This window comes from Plectropomus leopardus, chromosome 3, assembly GCF_008729295.1.
Source record: "Plectropomus leopardus isolate mb chromosome 3, YSFRI_Pleo_2.0, whole genome shotgun sequence".
In the NCBI taxonomy this organism is placed as follows: domain Eukaryota; kingdom Metazoa; phylum Chordata; class Actinopteri; order Perciformes; family Serranidae; genus Plectropomus; species Plectropomus leopardus.
The window spans coordinates 11,895,531-11,911,892 of NC_056465.1; the positions used below are offsets into that span (position 1 = coordinate 11,895,531).

General features: G+C 41.3%; 1 protein-coding gene across 1 annotated transcript; it reads right to left on the reverse strand.

The window, feature by feature from the left end:
- Positions 1 to 754: 754 nt before the first annotated feature.
- On the reverse strand, positions 755 to 16,154 carry LOC121961932 (transmembrane protein 125). Its single transcript, XM_042512054.1, has 3 exons — positions 15,917 to 16,154; positions 8,243 to 9,753; positions 755 to 3,259 (listed from the first exon to the last, which is right to left on the reverse strand). Exon 3 carries the CDS (start codon positions 2,820 to 2,822, stop codon positions 2,124 to 2,126), a length of 699 nt encoding a protein of 232 aa, XP_042367988.1. The 5' UTR covers positions 2,823 to 3,259; positions 8,243 to 9,753; positions 15,917 to 16,154; the 3' UTR covers positions 755 to 2,123.
- Positions 16,155 to 16,362: the final 208 nt, after the last annotated feature.

The following is a 16,362-nucleotide window of genomic DNA, read 5'->3' on the forward strand; positions in this document are numbered from 1 at the left end:
CATCATCCCTGCATTACTCTCTCGACTAAAGAGATAACGATCTTATTATTTACCATTGGACATACTTTTGATCATGTCATAGTTTGGGAAATATATTTATTTGCTTTATGATTGCTGCTTTTGTGTTCTAGCACAGCCGCAGTAATTTACAACTCATTGGAAACACCTCTTTTTGAAATAAGAGTTGACAATGACATGTCCAAACTGTTTTTATGGACCTTTGCCATTGCCTGCGTAAGTTACACATTCAGCAGACACATTGACATTTATACAGAATTCAGCTTCTGACGAAAGTAAGTCCAGTGGCTACTGGCATCTCTTTAGTTCTGATTTGGTACCCATCAACTTCTCAGGAAAATAACTGGACATTTATTTCGCAAGACGCTAGCTAATTCATCTGCCACTTTGTAACTTTGTTTGGCCATTGGTGGTTGGTAGGTGGTGTGAGATTTATTGGAGCTTCATTGTTTACCAATAGAACAACACAGGTGCAAATAAAGAAATTAATGATGGCTGTATTCCATTTAGCTGCTTTGATTTCAGGGTACTGCATGCTTGCTCACTGTCACTCTTACTGGAGCACTTGAAGAGAACAGAGCCGTTATTAGTGTTATCAACAACACCTGTGGTTTCCTACTATGACAAGCTGAAATGTCTGCTTTGACCTATACAAATTGATGAGAATTATACTCATCCATATCATAAAAACAATAAGCTAAGAGATTAAAAAAAACTCATTAGAGCTGAAGCGATGTGTGGTTCTCTATGATGTCAGCACACTGAATGGACATTAAACTTTACAAAGACACCGTGTTAATATCAAAAATAGGCTGCAGGTTTAAGAAAAACAAAGTGCTGCGAGATTAAAAGTCATGACAATACTGTGTTGATGCACAAAAACACAAATGATCCGTACATTCTTGAGTGCTGTGATGTAATTCTCCAACAATCATGTTGTCTTGTATCATGTGCACAAGAAGTCAAATGTTACAATGAAATTTCGACAAGCTCTGTCACAAATACCACAGCCCTACTGCATGTATTACGTTAAATAATAATTAAACTGATGTACTGTGCATCCTTAAATCCCTTCAATTGGTCATCTGAATGTTTCCATATATCCATGTGAACATGGACAGAAAGGTTGCACATGAATCACAAAGAAAATTCATGTATGTCCCATCCATCACAGATTCTGTATCTATTTACACTTTAGCCTTTCAGCTAGTGCTCTTATTCATAATACATCATAATAGCAGTTGAGCAGGTGGTGTTCAGGTGTGTGGCCCAAGGACACAGTGTCAGAATGCATGGTTATTATACATACATTATCTTGAATATGCGACAGTCCCATTTTTAGAGAATCCCTTTATCCACTACCTTGTGTCACCGTCTACAAGATGGGTGTCTGTCTTTTCATCTGTGTAGTCTAAACATTTTTATTTAAACACCATTTGTGGAGAAGAGCTTTAGATCAACCAAATGACCTATTTAAATGTAGGCTATGCTCACACCACAGTCTTTCATGTTCAATTGCAGACTGCTGCACCAAGCTGATAACAATAACATCAAAAACATTGATTCACTTCTGTTTGTGAAACAACACTTCTCCTATCAGTTTAGGATGTGTTCCAGCTAATATGTGTGCTTTTAACTTTACTGAATCTCCATAAATACCACTCGAGTTTTTCACAATGCTTTTGTGTTGATGTCCTGCCTCTGCCAAACTACCACAGGCACCAAAACTTTGACGTTTGTCTTGTGTGAATGCAATAAGATTTACAGAACATGAATACCATGCTGATTCAGTGCCTTCAGAAATCACTCGTGAAGTATTTGCCACAACAACTGAATATGTACCTGGTTAAATTTTAAGAACATGTTTTTGACTTGATACATTTTCAGCTGCATTGTGAGCATAGCCATCTGATTATTCTTTAGTGTGTCACTGAAATCCATTCACCCTTGCTCTGTGCTCTGAGATTTGATTGTGAATGTCTTCACTTAGCAGATATCACAAATTCATCTAATTTTGCCTCATACACAGTCCAATCATCGATTGACAAAGCTGAAGCATGAATCTTAATCTGAATAAGATGAATACAAAGTCTTAGTGTTGCATCTCATATGAGGTTAGCCAGACTGGAGGTAGTTTCTCTGCGAGCCTGACGGTCCATATGTCCAGAAACAGTGAAGATATTCAAAACCCGATCCACAAACCTTCTTCCGTGCCTTGTCCTCTCAAGCAGGACAACCACAACAGAGTATATCCCAACGCCCACCACTGCAGCGCCGCCTCCAGCTAGCAAAACCACTCCAGAGATGTACATGTCATTAAGGGCTTGGCCGGGCTTCGGCATGTGGTTCGCCAGGGCTAAACGTAATAGTACTCCTCCGCAAATCACCAGTGACAGCCCGGTTATCAAAACCACAAGGAGGTCCGATAAGCCACCGCTTTTTAACATGTTGATCCGCTGTCGGCTTCGAACGCAGTTCATGTCTTGCACTGCTGAGCTGAGCAGTTGTTTGAGCAGGACCCCTAGAGCCAGCAGGCAGAGGGCTGTGCCTGCACCCAGCCGCCATTCACTCGAGACACTGGTGGTGGTGGAGAGAAGACCAACGCCACCCAGCCCGCAGCCCAGGATAAGAAGTACGGCCACGCAGTAGCAAAGCAGAGACTTCCCAGGATCTCTGAACCACCACAACTCCACCTGCTCCTCCAGGATGCTGTGCTGAATCCGAAGTGGGTCTGCTGGACCATTTAGGCCCAGCTCAGGGCCTCTCTGACCCCTCAGGGGGGCAAAGTTTTCCAGTTCAGGCATCTTGATGCCACTCCCAGCCTGTTGAATAAGGTCGCCACCACAACAGAGAAGACAGAATCCACCTGATAATCCTTTCAGTCCTTAGCAGCCACCATGAGTGTGTCAGTTTTACGTGATTTCATGTATATTATCCCAAAAATTGCAAAGGTAGCTTGGGTTGGTGGCAAACATGCAGAAGATATGAAAGTAATGCACCAAATGTACTAAAACACTTGACTGAGCTCAGTGTATTGTGGTTTTAGTTGCCCTGGCCTCTGTTCAAAAGTTCCACAACATCAGTTCAGGTCTCTTGGTCCTGTTTGAATGGAAATACTAACAGCTCACAATAACTGGATACAGCGGTAAATCAGAACCCTCCTTACAGCTTCAACATCCAAAGCAAAGAATCCAGACATCCCGAGAATCTCCAGTGTGGTTTTGGAGGGTGTAGCATTTGCCTGAAAGAGAAGATAAATGGAAATGTATCAGGGTTGGGTGCAGTGTGTAATTCTACTTGCCATAGCAGTTACTAATGTGTTTTCTTTCAGCTACTGATAGCTGTGGGTCTTTGCTGCTTCATTACAGAAGTTTCAACATCACTGTCCATATCGTGTCCAGTGTGTGAACATGCCAGTGTTGTGACTTACTGAAATGCCATTAAGAAATGTTACAATAGAATGTATATATTGTATATATGGAGGGTGTTGCACAATACAGTGCCCCAAGGATGATTTTTTCCTGTAGGCCAACCCGGAAGCTAACGTCGCCCTGGTTTTCATGTCAAAAAGCCTATGGGATTTTTCCATTGGATTTTGGATCATTGCAGAAACTATACTCTGTGGTAAACAAACGTTTACCACATGCTTTGTTCAGTAAGATTATCTTCACAAATGAACACCATTTTCAGGATTTTTGAAGCCTTAATGTAATCGCCAGATGTAACAAACTATTTTCAGGCAAAGATGACCTACACTACAGTCTTGTTGCCGCCACTACAAGGCTGTAAAACCAGCACTGCTAGATGTGTCATTTAGCCACTTGTTAGCAACCACATTTTTTGGAACACATAAAAGCTTCAAAGTTCGCAAGTAGGATATTTACTGAGATATTTTATGTTGTGGAGCAAAACCTGAAAGTCTCTTTAAGTATCTGTTGACCACAGACCTTATTTCAGGCATCTAACCAAAAAACTATTCACAAAACCCATTGGCTTTGAGACCAGGGAACCAGAGATACTGAAATCCTAATTAATTTCCAGGTTGTAGGACTCAATACTGGGCTACTGTTGCCATCGACATCTTCTCCTATCTTTAGAATATTACACTCCCCATTATATCCTCATTGCTCTCACTTCAGGTTAAGAAAAAGCTGCTTTTTGGGGGGGTTCCAATTGAGAACCAGCTTTTCCTGCTCTGAACAAATTTATTTTCGGTCAAAATGATCTGACTGGTGCAGGAACCAAAACGAAACCCATATCTTGTTGATGGAAAAGGGGTAAGAGAGAGAGATTCAGGCTTCCTGTCCATCATTCCTAAACACAGCACAACACAGACAGTTTCGGTTGTGTCAAGCTGAGAGCAAAGACATGGAACTTTAACAAGATCTGATCTTTGAAAGCCGAGTTAAAAAGTAACTTCATACCAGGAAAAAATCCTGTTAGTGCTAACATTGGTGGTTTAAGTTCTTAATTTTAGTCATGTAGTGGTGCACCCTCTGGGGTTGTTCAGCACACCTTTGCATGGCTCAGGTGTAATAACAGGGGCAATAGAGCATCCCTCTGACCACACCCTATGTTTGGTAAGACTTGCAGAAGAAATATTCAGCTTGGTGTCAAGTTACAAATTGAAACTCGAAGTTTGTGCTTCTTTGCTGTATGTGGTGGATAATAATCCAGACACACACAAACAGTTTCTCTGAACATCCAAACTTGCTGTTTTGACTGTGCAAAAAACTTGGTGTGCTGACACTTGCAACCTTTCCTATCTCTCATTATCACTATGCTAATGAGTTACCACTACAGAGGTGGCTGGATAAAACAAGCATCAGCTGCCGATAGAATAAACAATGCTCATACACACACATAGACACACACACACACACACACACACACACACACGATCAAAAAGCTAATGCACAAATGTAAATTTTCTTTCTATTCCTTCCAAACACATCCCCCCACACTTTCTTGCTCAATGAGCCCTCCCATTTGAACTCTAGTACCTTAAATCCAGATTATCTTCTTTTCTCACTTTTCTTATCTATCTCTTTCGATCTTTCTATCTATCTATCTATCTATCTGTCTGTATTTCTGTCTATCTGTCTTTTTACCACATATCTGTAAAATGTTTATTAAAGATACATTTTGAATATTTTGTAATATATTTGTGTTATTCCCTTTCGCTCTTCTGTCATTTGTTACCTTACCTCAGCATATCTAATCTCTACTGTAGTTTGTAACCTCATCACACCCCCATAACACAATCACACAGCAAACACATGCACAAACACAAACAATCATCCTCAAGGTTATGGCTTTCGACAGCTTGTCTTTTAAAACCTGTCAGCAGCTTTATTTCTATCAAAGTCAGCAGTGCACGGCACAGACCCACACGGCCCCGACACAGGCTGACCGGACTTACAGCTTGTCCTCGCCGGCCATAGATTTTGCTAACACAACCCCCCATGCCCCCCGAACACCACCACCACCAAAAAAAAAAAAAGTACATGTCAATCTGGAGAACAAGAACATGTTCTCACATTTAGATTAGAATTTCCCTGTTTTTTTCTCACCTCTAGAAAGCAGTTTAAATGCAGCGACAAAAACAAATTCCAGTCAGATTTATTTATTCAGCCTGTTTAGAAAAGACTAAAAGCTAAATGCAAGATCACATTTCTTATTAGTGTGGACAGGTATCGCCTTGTGCTGGGGCAGAGCCGTAACACGGTGACATGGGGAGATATAAGATGCATACACAAGGTGTGAAATGAAGAGTGAAGTAATTACAGCAGAGAAGGAGGGCTGTTTATTGGCAACATGCTGTTCTGGAAGCTTTACACATCCTGTATTTGATGGATGGTAGTGTGTATGTGGGTGTGTGTGTGTGTGTGTGTTTGGTAAGCAGGGGTGCAATTGTAAATGAGTAGTTAGGTGTGTGTATTTATTCTCTTATGATGTGCTTGTGTATATTTCACAGAAAGACAGAGATGAGGGTGTATTTGTATGTGTGTGTGTGTGTGCGTGCGTGTGTGTGTGTGTGTGTGTATGTGTGTGTGTGTGGAGTCACTAATTAATCCCAGCTGGTTTGAGCTCAGTGTCACTGACAGGTAGCAACACAGAAATAGCACAGTAATTGAGGTGTGTGTCTGTATGTGTTTTTGTGTGTGTGTGTGTGTCTGTGGTTGTGGCGCAAAAGGTGTTAAGGTGACAAAAACAATATAATGTGATACTCCAGCTCTATCCGCCCCTTATCCTATTAAAGTTTTGAAAATATCACCTCCCTTCATACAGTACAAGTGTATGAAAGATTATTTTCTGATTCGTTAGACAGCTCACAGTAAAGTGAGGCAGGGACACCAACGGGTGATGGAGCGAGAGGCGATGGCATGCAACAAAGATCATAAGATGAAATCGAACCCCTAACGACACTAGTATATCTTACCCCATGTTGTGTTTTTCACACTGTGATCCCTGTAGACACGTACACTTACAGAACCCGCTGGACTGTGTCTGCCTTTCCTCTTTTATCACTTATATGACCTCTAGACTGTCATATCAGCCGTGTCATATTGGCCTCGTAAATATCTTTACAAAAGCACTGACTCACTGCTTCACTCTCCACTGGCCTCCTTTTAAGTACAAGAAAACAGGTACAGAGGCACAAACAATTTACACAACTCCACATGACTCAGTTTATCCAAGGTAGGCCTACCACAGTGTTCTCATCATCTGCAGTTAAAGTTGCTAAAGGTCCGTTGACACTGTAATTTTGGAGTTGACTATCATGAAAGAAACCTGATAAAATCTTTGATCATGAATCAAAAATAGCGGTCCGAGATCCCACTTTAAATGCTCCATATAATTCTCATTTTCAGGTTCATACTTGTGTTTTGGCTTTCCACTAAAACATGTTTACACAATTTAATGTTAAAAAAAACCACATTATTTTTCAGGTACTGAATTTATCTGTCTGAAATGCTCCATGTTTGTGCCTGGCTCCCAGTCTGCTCTGATTGGTCAGTGTTTACAGATCTTTCACATCTGCGATCTCTGCATCTTTGCACCATCATTGCATCCAGGAAATTGCTGTAGCAGGACTGCAGCAGCAGTTTTTACCTTTATATAGGTTACTTGCAACATCACAACTTCATGGAAGTCCTGACAGCTCATTAAAAGGCACAGTTTCAGAATACTGGCTGTGCGCATTTCTCTGTGGATTGAGTGTTTTTATACTTTTATGACTTGTAGTCAGTGTAGCACCTCTACCTTTTAAAATAAGAAAGACGCGGAAATCAGATTTTTACAATAGGGGATCTTTAAGGTGGACAAGTTGGAGCTGTGAGAAACCTCTAAAAAAAAAAGAGGACTTAGACTGGAAAGACGTTGGTTCTGGCAAAGATGAAAACTTTGTAAAGCTGTAACGGCAGTTACATTGTAGCACTATGATTCACCGTGCATTCATAGCACAATCCGACACATCTCAAACTGCTATCATAGTCTGACAAAGATCGCAAATGAGATTTTCTTAGACTCATTGCACAATAAACCTGCTCAATTGTTGTATAGGTGCTTTTAGCCAGGAGTGAAACATCTCACTCCACTTCACCTGTGTACTAAAAACCTCCTGTGCATTTTGTCTAGCAATGAATCTTCACACTGTAGCTGTGAATTTTCACACAACTCCCACAATGCTCTTTGCATATTCATAAAATACCGACTGTAAAAATGAATAAGATGAAAAATAGCATTAAGATGATCCACTTCATTTCATTTGGCCCAATTCAGGAATTTGGATTGACAACCCAAATGAATGTGACGGTAACTTATTCATCAAAAACCGACCGTTATATCAGCGTATTTCACTGTCTGAAGTATCTCACAGAGGCCATGAGGAGCTGCACCAGTGATCAGTATTACAATTGAATTAAAACAGAGGCTCCCTCTGAAGAAAATTCTAAATGGATTTCTTTAAATTGACAGGAATAATTTGTGTGTGCCGGATGCTCAGTCCTGCAGACGAAGCAAAAATGACTGAAGACAACGGTCCAAACACTCTCTGTTATGCTAATTCGCCAAGAGTAATGATGAAAAATCCCAAAGATAATCGTAAACCTTGGACGTCTTTTCTCTTTCTGTTTCTGCCTCCTCTAGGTTTTCAGCCTGCAAGGTCACCAGAGAAGCTGTGCTTTGGAGGAAAAAAAACACCATACTGCACTCCAATTACCTGGGAAGCACTGGGACTCAGGTATTCCCCCCTCTGTTATGTCAGCCTGCTGAATTCATTTCACCGGCCATTAGTGTCTTGTTTTATTGTTGATGCGTAGTTCTTTTGAAATTGGTAGTCTGGCATTATATGCTAATCAGAATGCCGGTCAGCAGAGGATGTTAGAAAACGGCAACAAAATCCAGCAACAGAGGAAAAGCCAAAATCTTGCTTCTTGTAAAAAATTGCAGGGACTCAGGTGGAATGTTTAGTCATGAGAATTAAACTGCAAATGCCTTGACATGAAGTCAATGTTGGTCCATTTAAAGAAGGTGTAATGCATGATGCTACTGCTTAGATAAAGACATGCGTACATGCACACTGAAGGAAGCTCTGGCCCACCAGTATTTTGTTTTTGCTGTCAGGGAAAAACTTCTCCAGCTTTATTCAAGTGTGGGAGGCAAAATTTATAAAGTGTCTTTCTTACTGTAAAAAAAAAATCCCTCCCATGTGTTGGTTTGCCAGTAAAAATGGCAATATTTTTGCCAAGCGACTGCAGATTTTCTTACTGTAATTTGTTTAGATCACAGAGGCCAGAGGGGAAAGGAAGTGTGGGGCTCAATGAAACTTGTGCGGTGTTCAGAAATATGCAAGCAACACTTTAGACTGAGGAGCGGGCTTTCCTTTAGCGTTTTTACATTAGTCTTCTTGTGGTTTCCTGTTTCTTTCAAATGTTGGCATCTTCTCTCCACATGAACATAGAACAAGTTATCTCTGCCAAATAATCAAAGCAAAATATGTCAGGCACAATTGGGGGGGGGGTCCTTCTGGTCCTGCTGCTGAATTTCCTGCTGTGTGCGTTTTTATCCGAAGGCCGAAGGGTTGGGCCGAAGGGGAGTCCATGGAAGACTGGGCGATGTGTTACCGTGGTGACAAAGCAATACTCTCCTCCCCTCCCCTTCCTGTCTCCCCCCTCTCCACACACACTCGCAAACTCCCCCTCTCCTCTAGTCAGGCGTTGATTCTCTTGGCGTCCCCACGAGCAAGGAGAGGGGTCAGGGTTGGCTCCATCTGTCTATGTGATGGGCATTGGTGCCAAGCGCCACGGGGGCTGGAGGGAGAGGAAAGAAGGCTCGTGTAGAGTAGGAGGGTAACGGATGTTTCTGAGCTGTCATCTGGGACTCCAAATGGGGCAAAGGCTGAGGCTGAAGCTGGGGCTGAAGAGAGGGAAGGGGCTGAGGGAGCGGGATAGGGATAAGGGGGTTAGAGTAGGAGGGACGGAGGATGGAGGGCTCGGGGCTAGGGATAGTGCTGAGGCTTTACTGCTGTTCTTGAGGTTGCAAATGCGCCTGGCAAAGCGAAATGATGCTGAATAGGTCTTTATGCAGACAAGCTGGATCTTTCTTTTTTCTCTATGGTCACAATGGACAGCTGAGGCACCCAGGGAGCCTCACTCTGTCCAGAAACAGTGAGGAGACAATGGCCGAGTCAGTGTAACTGTCCTCACTCTGTCAGGAATCACAAGGGACAACCTAAGACAGACAGAGAGAAAGAAAGACCTTTACATCAGCTGAGTAAACAGTACTGTAAACTCACCGCTATGGCTCAGTTTAGCGCTCGTTCTGCTAATGAGTTACAGCTTATATTCCTCCGACAGCAATTGCATCACTTTGTTGAAATCTCAATGATGCTTAATGTTTAAGAACTGAAATACGATTAGTCTTTTATTGTATCTTCTGCATTACAAACCCTGTCAAAATTAGAGCCACTTAACCACAGCAGTGTGGCTTTAAAAATGGCAATACTGGTTAGCAAGCAGCTATACAGAAGATATACAGCAGATATAGACACAGAAATGCTTAGCCTGCTCAGTTCTGTGTTACAACTAAGACATCTGCAGACAAATAAAACATTTTCCATTTACAGATTTTGCGATTTAACCTGCAAACTTTATTTCCAATAACTCAAGAGCAAGGTAAAGACCAAAAGTCAAAATTAATGAAAAAAGATGGAGGTATCATCATGGTCTAAATTTATAAAATGTTGTTATTTAGCAAAATCTTCTGCTTCTTGATGCCGTTTAGCCTTTCACGTTTCACTGCAGACCCAGTCACTTAGCCTATATTTCCCATCATGCCTAGATTTGGACTGAGTGGTTTTTAGTTTGCGGATAAGTTTGCTGTTTTCTGGTCATACATACAAATGTCACTTTTTTGTCAGTGTTTACCTGTGCAGAACATGGTGGTTTATGCTGAATAATGTCATCTTTGTGTTAGTTTATAGTTTAAACCATTAGTGAGGTGGCTGGTACTTTTCATTTGTTAAGCTGTATTTACAAGTACATACTTTCCCTTATTAATATAGTGGCAATGATATTATAGGTACTGCTGCATTACTGCGGTACTAATTTCATGTCTTCTGGAGCAATGGTTCAGAAATGGCAGAGTAATCTTTTTAGTGCTGAGGCAGGTGTGCTGTAATGCATATTTGAGCCTGTTCTAAAAGTCTTGTAGACCAATCAGATTGCTTGGTCAGAACTACTTGTTGTATAGTAAAATATCAACATCTACTCAACAGACTGACTCAAAATGTTGCCCAGATATTAATGGTCCCCGGAGGATGATCCCTAATTTCTTTTGTGATCCCTGACTTTTCATCTACTTTTTTTCAAAGTTTTCAATTTTTCAGTAAGATATCTCAATATCTACTAAATGGCTTGACGCAAAATTTCATGCAGATATTTATGGTCCACAGAGGATGTAACATAATGACTTTGGTAACCCCCTGACTTTTTGTCTGGTGCCATTTTGGTGACATTTGTGGTTTTGAGTGAAATGTGAAGACAACTAAGGAATGATTGCCAAAAAAACTGGTAAAGACATTCGTGGTACCAAGAGGATGTGTCTTAATGATTCTAGTGTCCCCCTGACTTTTCATCTATAGCCATCAGCAGGTCAAAGTTTTAAATTTATTCTGTAAAATATCTCAGCATCTGCTTATTGGAACAAATATTATGCAGATATTCATGGTCTGAAAAGGCTATAACATAATGGATTCAGTAATTCCCTTACTTTTCCTTTAGTGTCACAGTGAGGTTGTTATTATAGTTTTGAGCGAAATGTGTAGACAACTATGAAATGATTGCCAAGAAATTTGGTTCAAACAGTCATGTCCCCCCACTTTTCACTGAGTGTCTGCACTAGGTTACTATTAGCTTTTTTTTCACCTTTTTTTATGACCAAATCTAAACTAATGACATTCCCATCAGCCTCAGCTGTACTTTGTTTGGTGCTAATTAGCAGGTGTTAGCATGCTAACACGCTAAGTAGTTAATGAGATAAAAGTATCACACCTGCACCTGCAACGTCATTGTTAGCATGCTGGACACTCTCTTGGCTGTAGGCTCTTTGTCTTAACAGTCATTGACATTTCTGGAGACTTTAAACAGACCCCTCCTGTTTCAATTCTCCCTCTGCCTCTCTGGCTCCTCTCAGATGGTTTAATTCCACCCTTTCTGAGCGAGCTCATTTCTCAGCTTATGGCACAGCATCACCCCGACTGGTATGGCTAGCCAAGACCTGCCCTCCCGGCACCTTATCCACACACAAACACACTCATCTCCATCTGTTTTCCCTCCGATCCTTCCTTATCTCTCCAGCCTTCCACACCTTCCTTACTTTGTTCTACCTCTCGCCTCTCCTCCTCTGTCTCACTACCAATGCTCCTTTATCTGGCTAACTTCTTATCTCTCTCCAGTCTGCTGTCTGCTCTGGCGTTTTGGTGTCGGAGAGAGAGATGTGTGCAAGGGGTCGGGGGGATTACTTGTCTTTGCCACAGATCCCCCTCTGGCTCCAGGTAATGCTGCCTGACTCAAAGCCCATGTGGCACACTGCATGCAAGCACATACACACCATGCTGCACCTGTTTTCATGCTGGGGGGGGGGGTCAGAATGATTGTGAATGATCTTTTATCTACTCCTCATCATTCCCAGCATTACAAATCTGCCTATTCATCAACCTCAGTATTGTTAACCCCCAACAAAACACACATTATCAATACAGACCCAAACAGGATTCATAAAAATGCACAGAACACATTCCCAATCTGTTATCTAATACAGCATATGGCACTTCCCCCTTTTTAAATGGAGCTTCCTCCTCTCAGTGGTGGTGAACACTGCTGTTGACAAAACTGTAGCCCAGCCCAGTCTTGTTCAGTTTAGCACAGGCTGTGGGCCCCATTCAGTCCCTTTACTACAGCAGGAGCCAAATGGGGCTCTTAAATGCTGGGCCAGACTCAAAATGACTTGAATATTACTGCTTCCGTCAAATAGTCTCCATTACCAAACCAGAGCACAGAAATGATGATTTCCTTCTTTAGAAGTTGGAGGAAATTAGAAGAATGACATGCATAATGACTAAGCTGTGTCGGTGCCTCCATCAGAGGAGTGACTGTTGATTTTTTTAAAAAAAGGAAAGAGAAACCTCTGGGCAGTCTATTGCTCTTCTCTGTCGTGCACAGCTGCAATATTAAAACACTAATCAAATCACCAATTAACATGCTGGTCCCCTTCTGCTTTACTCCTGCTGACGATGGGAAAGAGGCAGCCCTCTCTTTTCTTTTTGTTCCTCAGTCTTTGTTTTTTTTTTTTTTTTTTTTTCCCCCCCCCCCCCCCGTGGGGGCGGGGTTGATATTCAGCATATTCTAATGTAATATCGGCTGTCTGATGATAATGATTGTAATGAATGAGATGGCTGGCTCAGAGTCTGATTGTCTGTCTTATTTGTTGACTAGCTGAAGTGACATCTGTATACTGCAGCAGCACCTCATGATTTAGGTCGAGAAACTGGTGGTATGGTACAATATTTTCAGCTTTGGGAAATACATTTATTTACTTTCTTGCAGAGAGTTGGATGAGAAGATGATACCACCTTCATGGTTGTACGCTACACAGCCACACAGCTAATAAACATAGCTTCGTACAAGGGATGGAAACCATAGATTTATGATAACACCTGGATGCCGGATGCCAAGATGGCGCCTAGTCATTCCAATGGAGCTGCTCGTTTAGCACATACACCAATAAAAGTTTCTAGTTTTTGGGTTTACTTCTGCAGTATGAGGCCCACTGAATATGCATAGTAACGTTTTTCTTACTGGCCCTGCATGCAAGTTCCCACTCAACTTATTGACTTAACATTGCATTGACACAGCTTTTCTGAGCGTGAAGAAAGTTTTACAAATTTAAAACCACCATGGTTAAAAAAAATCACAATAGACAGGTTCATAATTGACCTTGTTTTCAGTTCGAGGTGTCCTGTCAACGGTTTTACAGACTTGTCCTCTAGCCTATTAGAAAAAAATGCTTTTTGGACTGCAGGAGATTTTTTGCTGCAGTACTGTAAGTGGCCACTAAAAAATGTCTGCAAGACTGAGCTGCTTTTCCAGGGGCCTGTTGGAAACAAAAAGCTTGGCTCTGTGCAAAGGTAACAAAATCTGTGTGCCAGCAACCTCTAAAGCTCAGTAATTAACACTTTATATCTAATTTGTTTAATCGGTGCAAAAAAACGAGGTGCGAAAACAATGTCCTATTTTACAGGGTTTATGTGCCAGACAGTTACTTGTCCTAGACCTGCACCTTCCAGGTTGCCCAGCAACTAGTCCTGACTAGAAATAGTTTTTCCAAATTCCTGCAAAACTACAAACTTTCCCATCAGCCTTGGCTGTAGGCTGCTTAATGTTTGGTGCTAATAAGTAAGAGTTAGCATGCTCACAAGCTAAACTAAGAAAGTGAAAATTATACCTGCTCAACATCAGCATGGAATGGTTAATATATTATTGCTGATTTTTAAGCACAGGAGAGCCTTACAAAGCAAGTCTTGTAATGAATGATTTTGCATTAGTGCAGCATTAAGTTATTTTGAATGAGAGAATGACTTTCCTCAACACAAAAATACACAAAAATATCTATATAATCATTCACCAACTCTCACTTTTTGGAATTGGCTGAAATGAATTGATTATGCTGATAGGTGGATGTATTTTATGTGCAGGGACTGAGGTGGACAGTCGGTACAGCTGCTATTGACGACACACTACATGCCTGACTTTGTGTATCTGCTGACTGTGAAACAAAATGCCTCTTGGGGATATTTAAGATTCTGCCCTACTCTCTGCTCCATTCTTTGTCTGGCATCCATGTCACACACACACACACACACACACACACACACACACACACACACACACACACACACAGCCCGAAACGCACACCTCACCTATACAGAGCTCTCATATAGCTCCTCCACTCTGCCTGGTCATCCTCAGACACACTCACACTCCTCCCGCTCTTTCATCCAGCGCTCTATGTTGACTCCAGGCTCTTTTCTAATGAGGTCTATCACATGTTGTCAGCCTGACTTGTTTTTAGGTAATAGATCTGTAAAGTATTTGTTGTTGTAAAACAGTGACAACGTGACCAATATAAAATGCCTATGTAAAGATTAATCTTTGGTCTTTCAATTAGTTACAACAGATCTATGGGAGCAAGGTGGCACAGGGGGTCATGCGTGGACAGTATATTGATCTGTTTCAGTGACAATAACTTGAATACAGCATCGACAACACTTCCTCTATCTGTGGTTTATGAATTTTCCACAATGCAGCAAAACTGACCTCAGAGCTTATGACAGTGGCCCCATGCATTTACAGTGCTTCACACTAGCCTTTATGTGCACTTGATAACTGTGGGCCATCCTGCTGGTGCAAAGGTCAGGGTGTGATAATGTCAACATGTTTTACTTCCTTGTTTTTAATGGAAACTAAATTGGTGATTCATTGTTCGTGAAAGTCCAGAACTAACGAACATTACTGCTATTGGGAAAAAAGTTTCATCATCACCCAAACTCCTGTAATACATATATTTCTGTCTTAGAAGTGACAGTTAATACATTAAGAAAAGGTCTGTTTAGAGGCTGATGCTTCTGAATCCACAGTCTTGTCTGCTAATGTATAAGTTGTAATTATTTAATATTCAGTAGCAAGTTAAATAGTGAATGATTGGAAATTGGAAATTATGGCTTTTTGTGTTTGACAGTTTTATCAATGTTTACTCTATAAGCCTTCCAGGAAGTTCTCAAACACAAAAGAGCTTGCTTCTCATCTCAAAACTGAAAATGACTTTGAAGATGCATTATTATGGGATGAGACATTGGAGGAAAAAAAACAAATCAAGAAAACTTAATCTGCAACATTAAAAATAAATATACAGTCTATAATAAAAGAAATATAGTATAGAAATACAAAAATTAAGCAGAATAAAAATGATTGAATTCAATAAAATTAAATAAGATCAAATCTTTGTAAAATCATTACCGTTTGCCTTTGACTACGGGGGTAAAATAAATGATCGAGCAATTAACACTGTTTTTAGCAAATTAGATGGTCAATGGTCAAATATAGATTGCTTAATAATGGAGTTTTAACAATAATGAACATTATATTATTTAATTTTGTTCATTATGATTGTTTTCGTTAGGGAATAAGGGGAAACGTGAATAATTTAGCACCCACAAACAAGTTAAAAACGAAAAAAAGAAAGCTGAGAAATAAAAAGAAAATGTGTTTGATTAGAAAAAGTTGTAACGGGGCAGTTCCCGTCTTCCTGTATTGACTTTATTAGAAGCCAATCTTACCTGTGCGCTCCGCTGCTCACTCGGTCTCCTCTATTCCGTATCGTTCCGGTCCTTTTTCGTCTTTAGTCCTAATTCCCCTTCCCGTATTCTCCACGGTTGCAAAGTCTCAGTCCCACCAGTCATCGCGTGCCTTCACACCTTCAACCTTCTCGGATCTAAGTGTCCACAGTCATGCGATGGGAGCTGCTGGAGGTGCTCTGCTTCCTGCCTCCGCGCCTCTGAAGCCTCTCAGTCTCTCTCCCTCTCCACCGGACGGACTTTCCCCGTTTAATGCAGGTGTGGCCGCGCACGGCGGCAGGGGACGCCGATGGGAGGGGACAGCAAGTCGGTGGATCGACCTCCGCGCCGCCGTGGGTCCCCGTGGGGAACCGCAGCACATGACACGGGGTGTGACAGCTCCAATAAATAAAAACCACTGTGATTGTGATATCAGCCGAGGAGCTGCA

Coding starts and splice junctions, on each gene's coding strand:
- LOC121961932 (XM_042512054.1), bottom strand. CDS start 2,822: ATGCCTGAACTGGAAAACTTTGCCCCCCTGAGGGGTCAGAGAGGCCCT.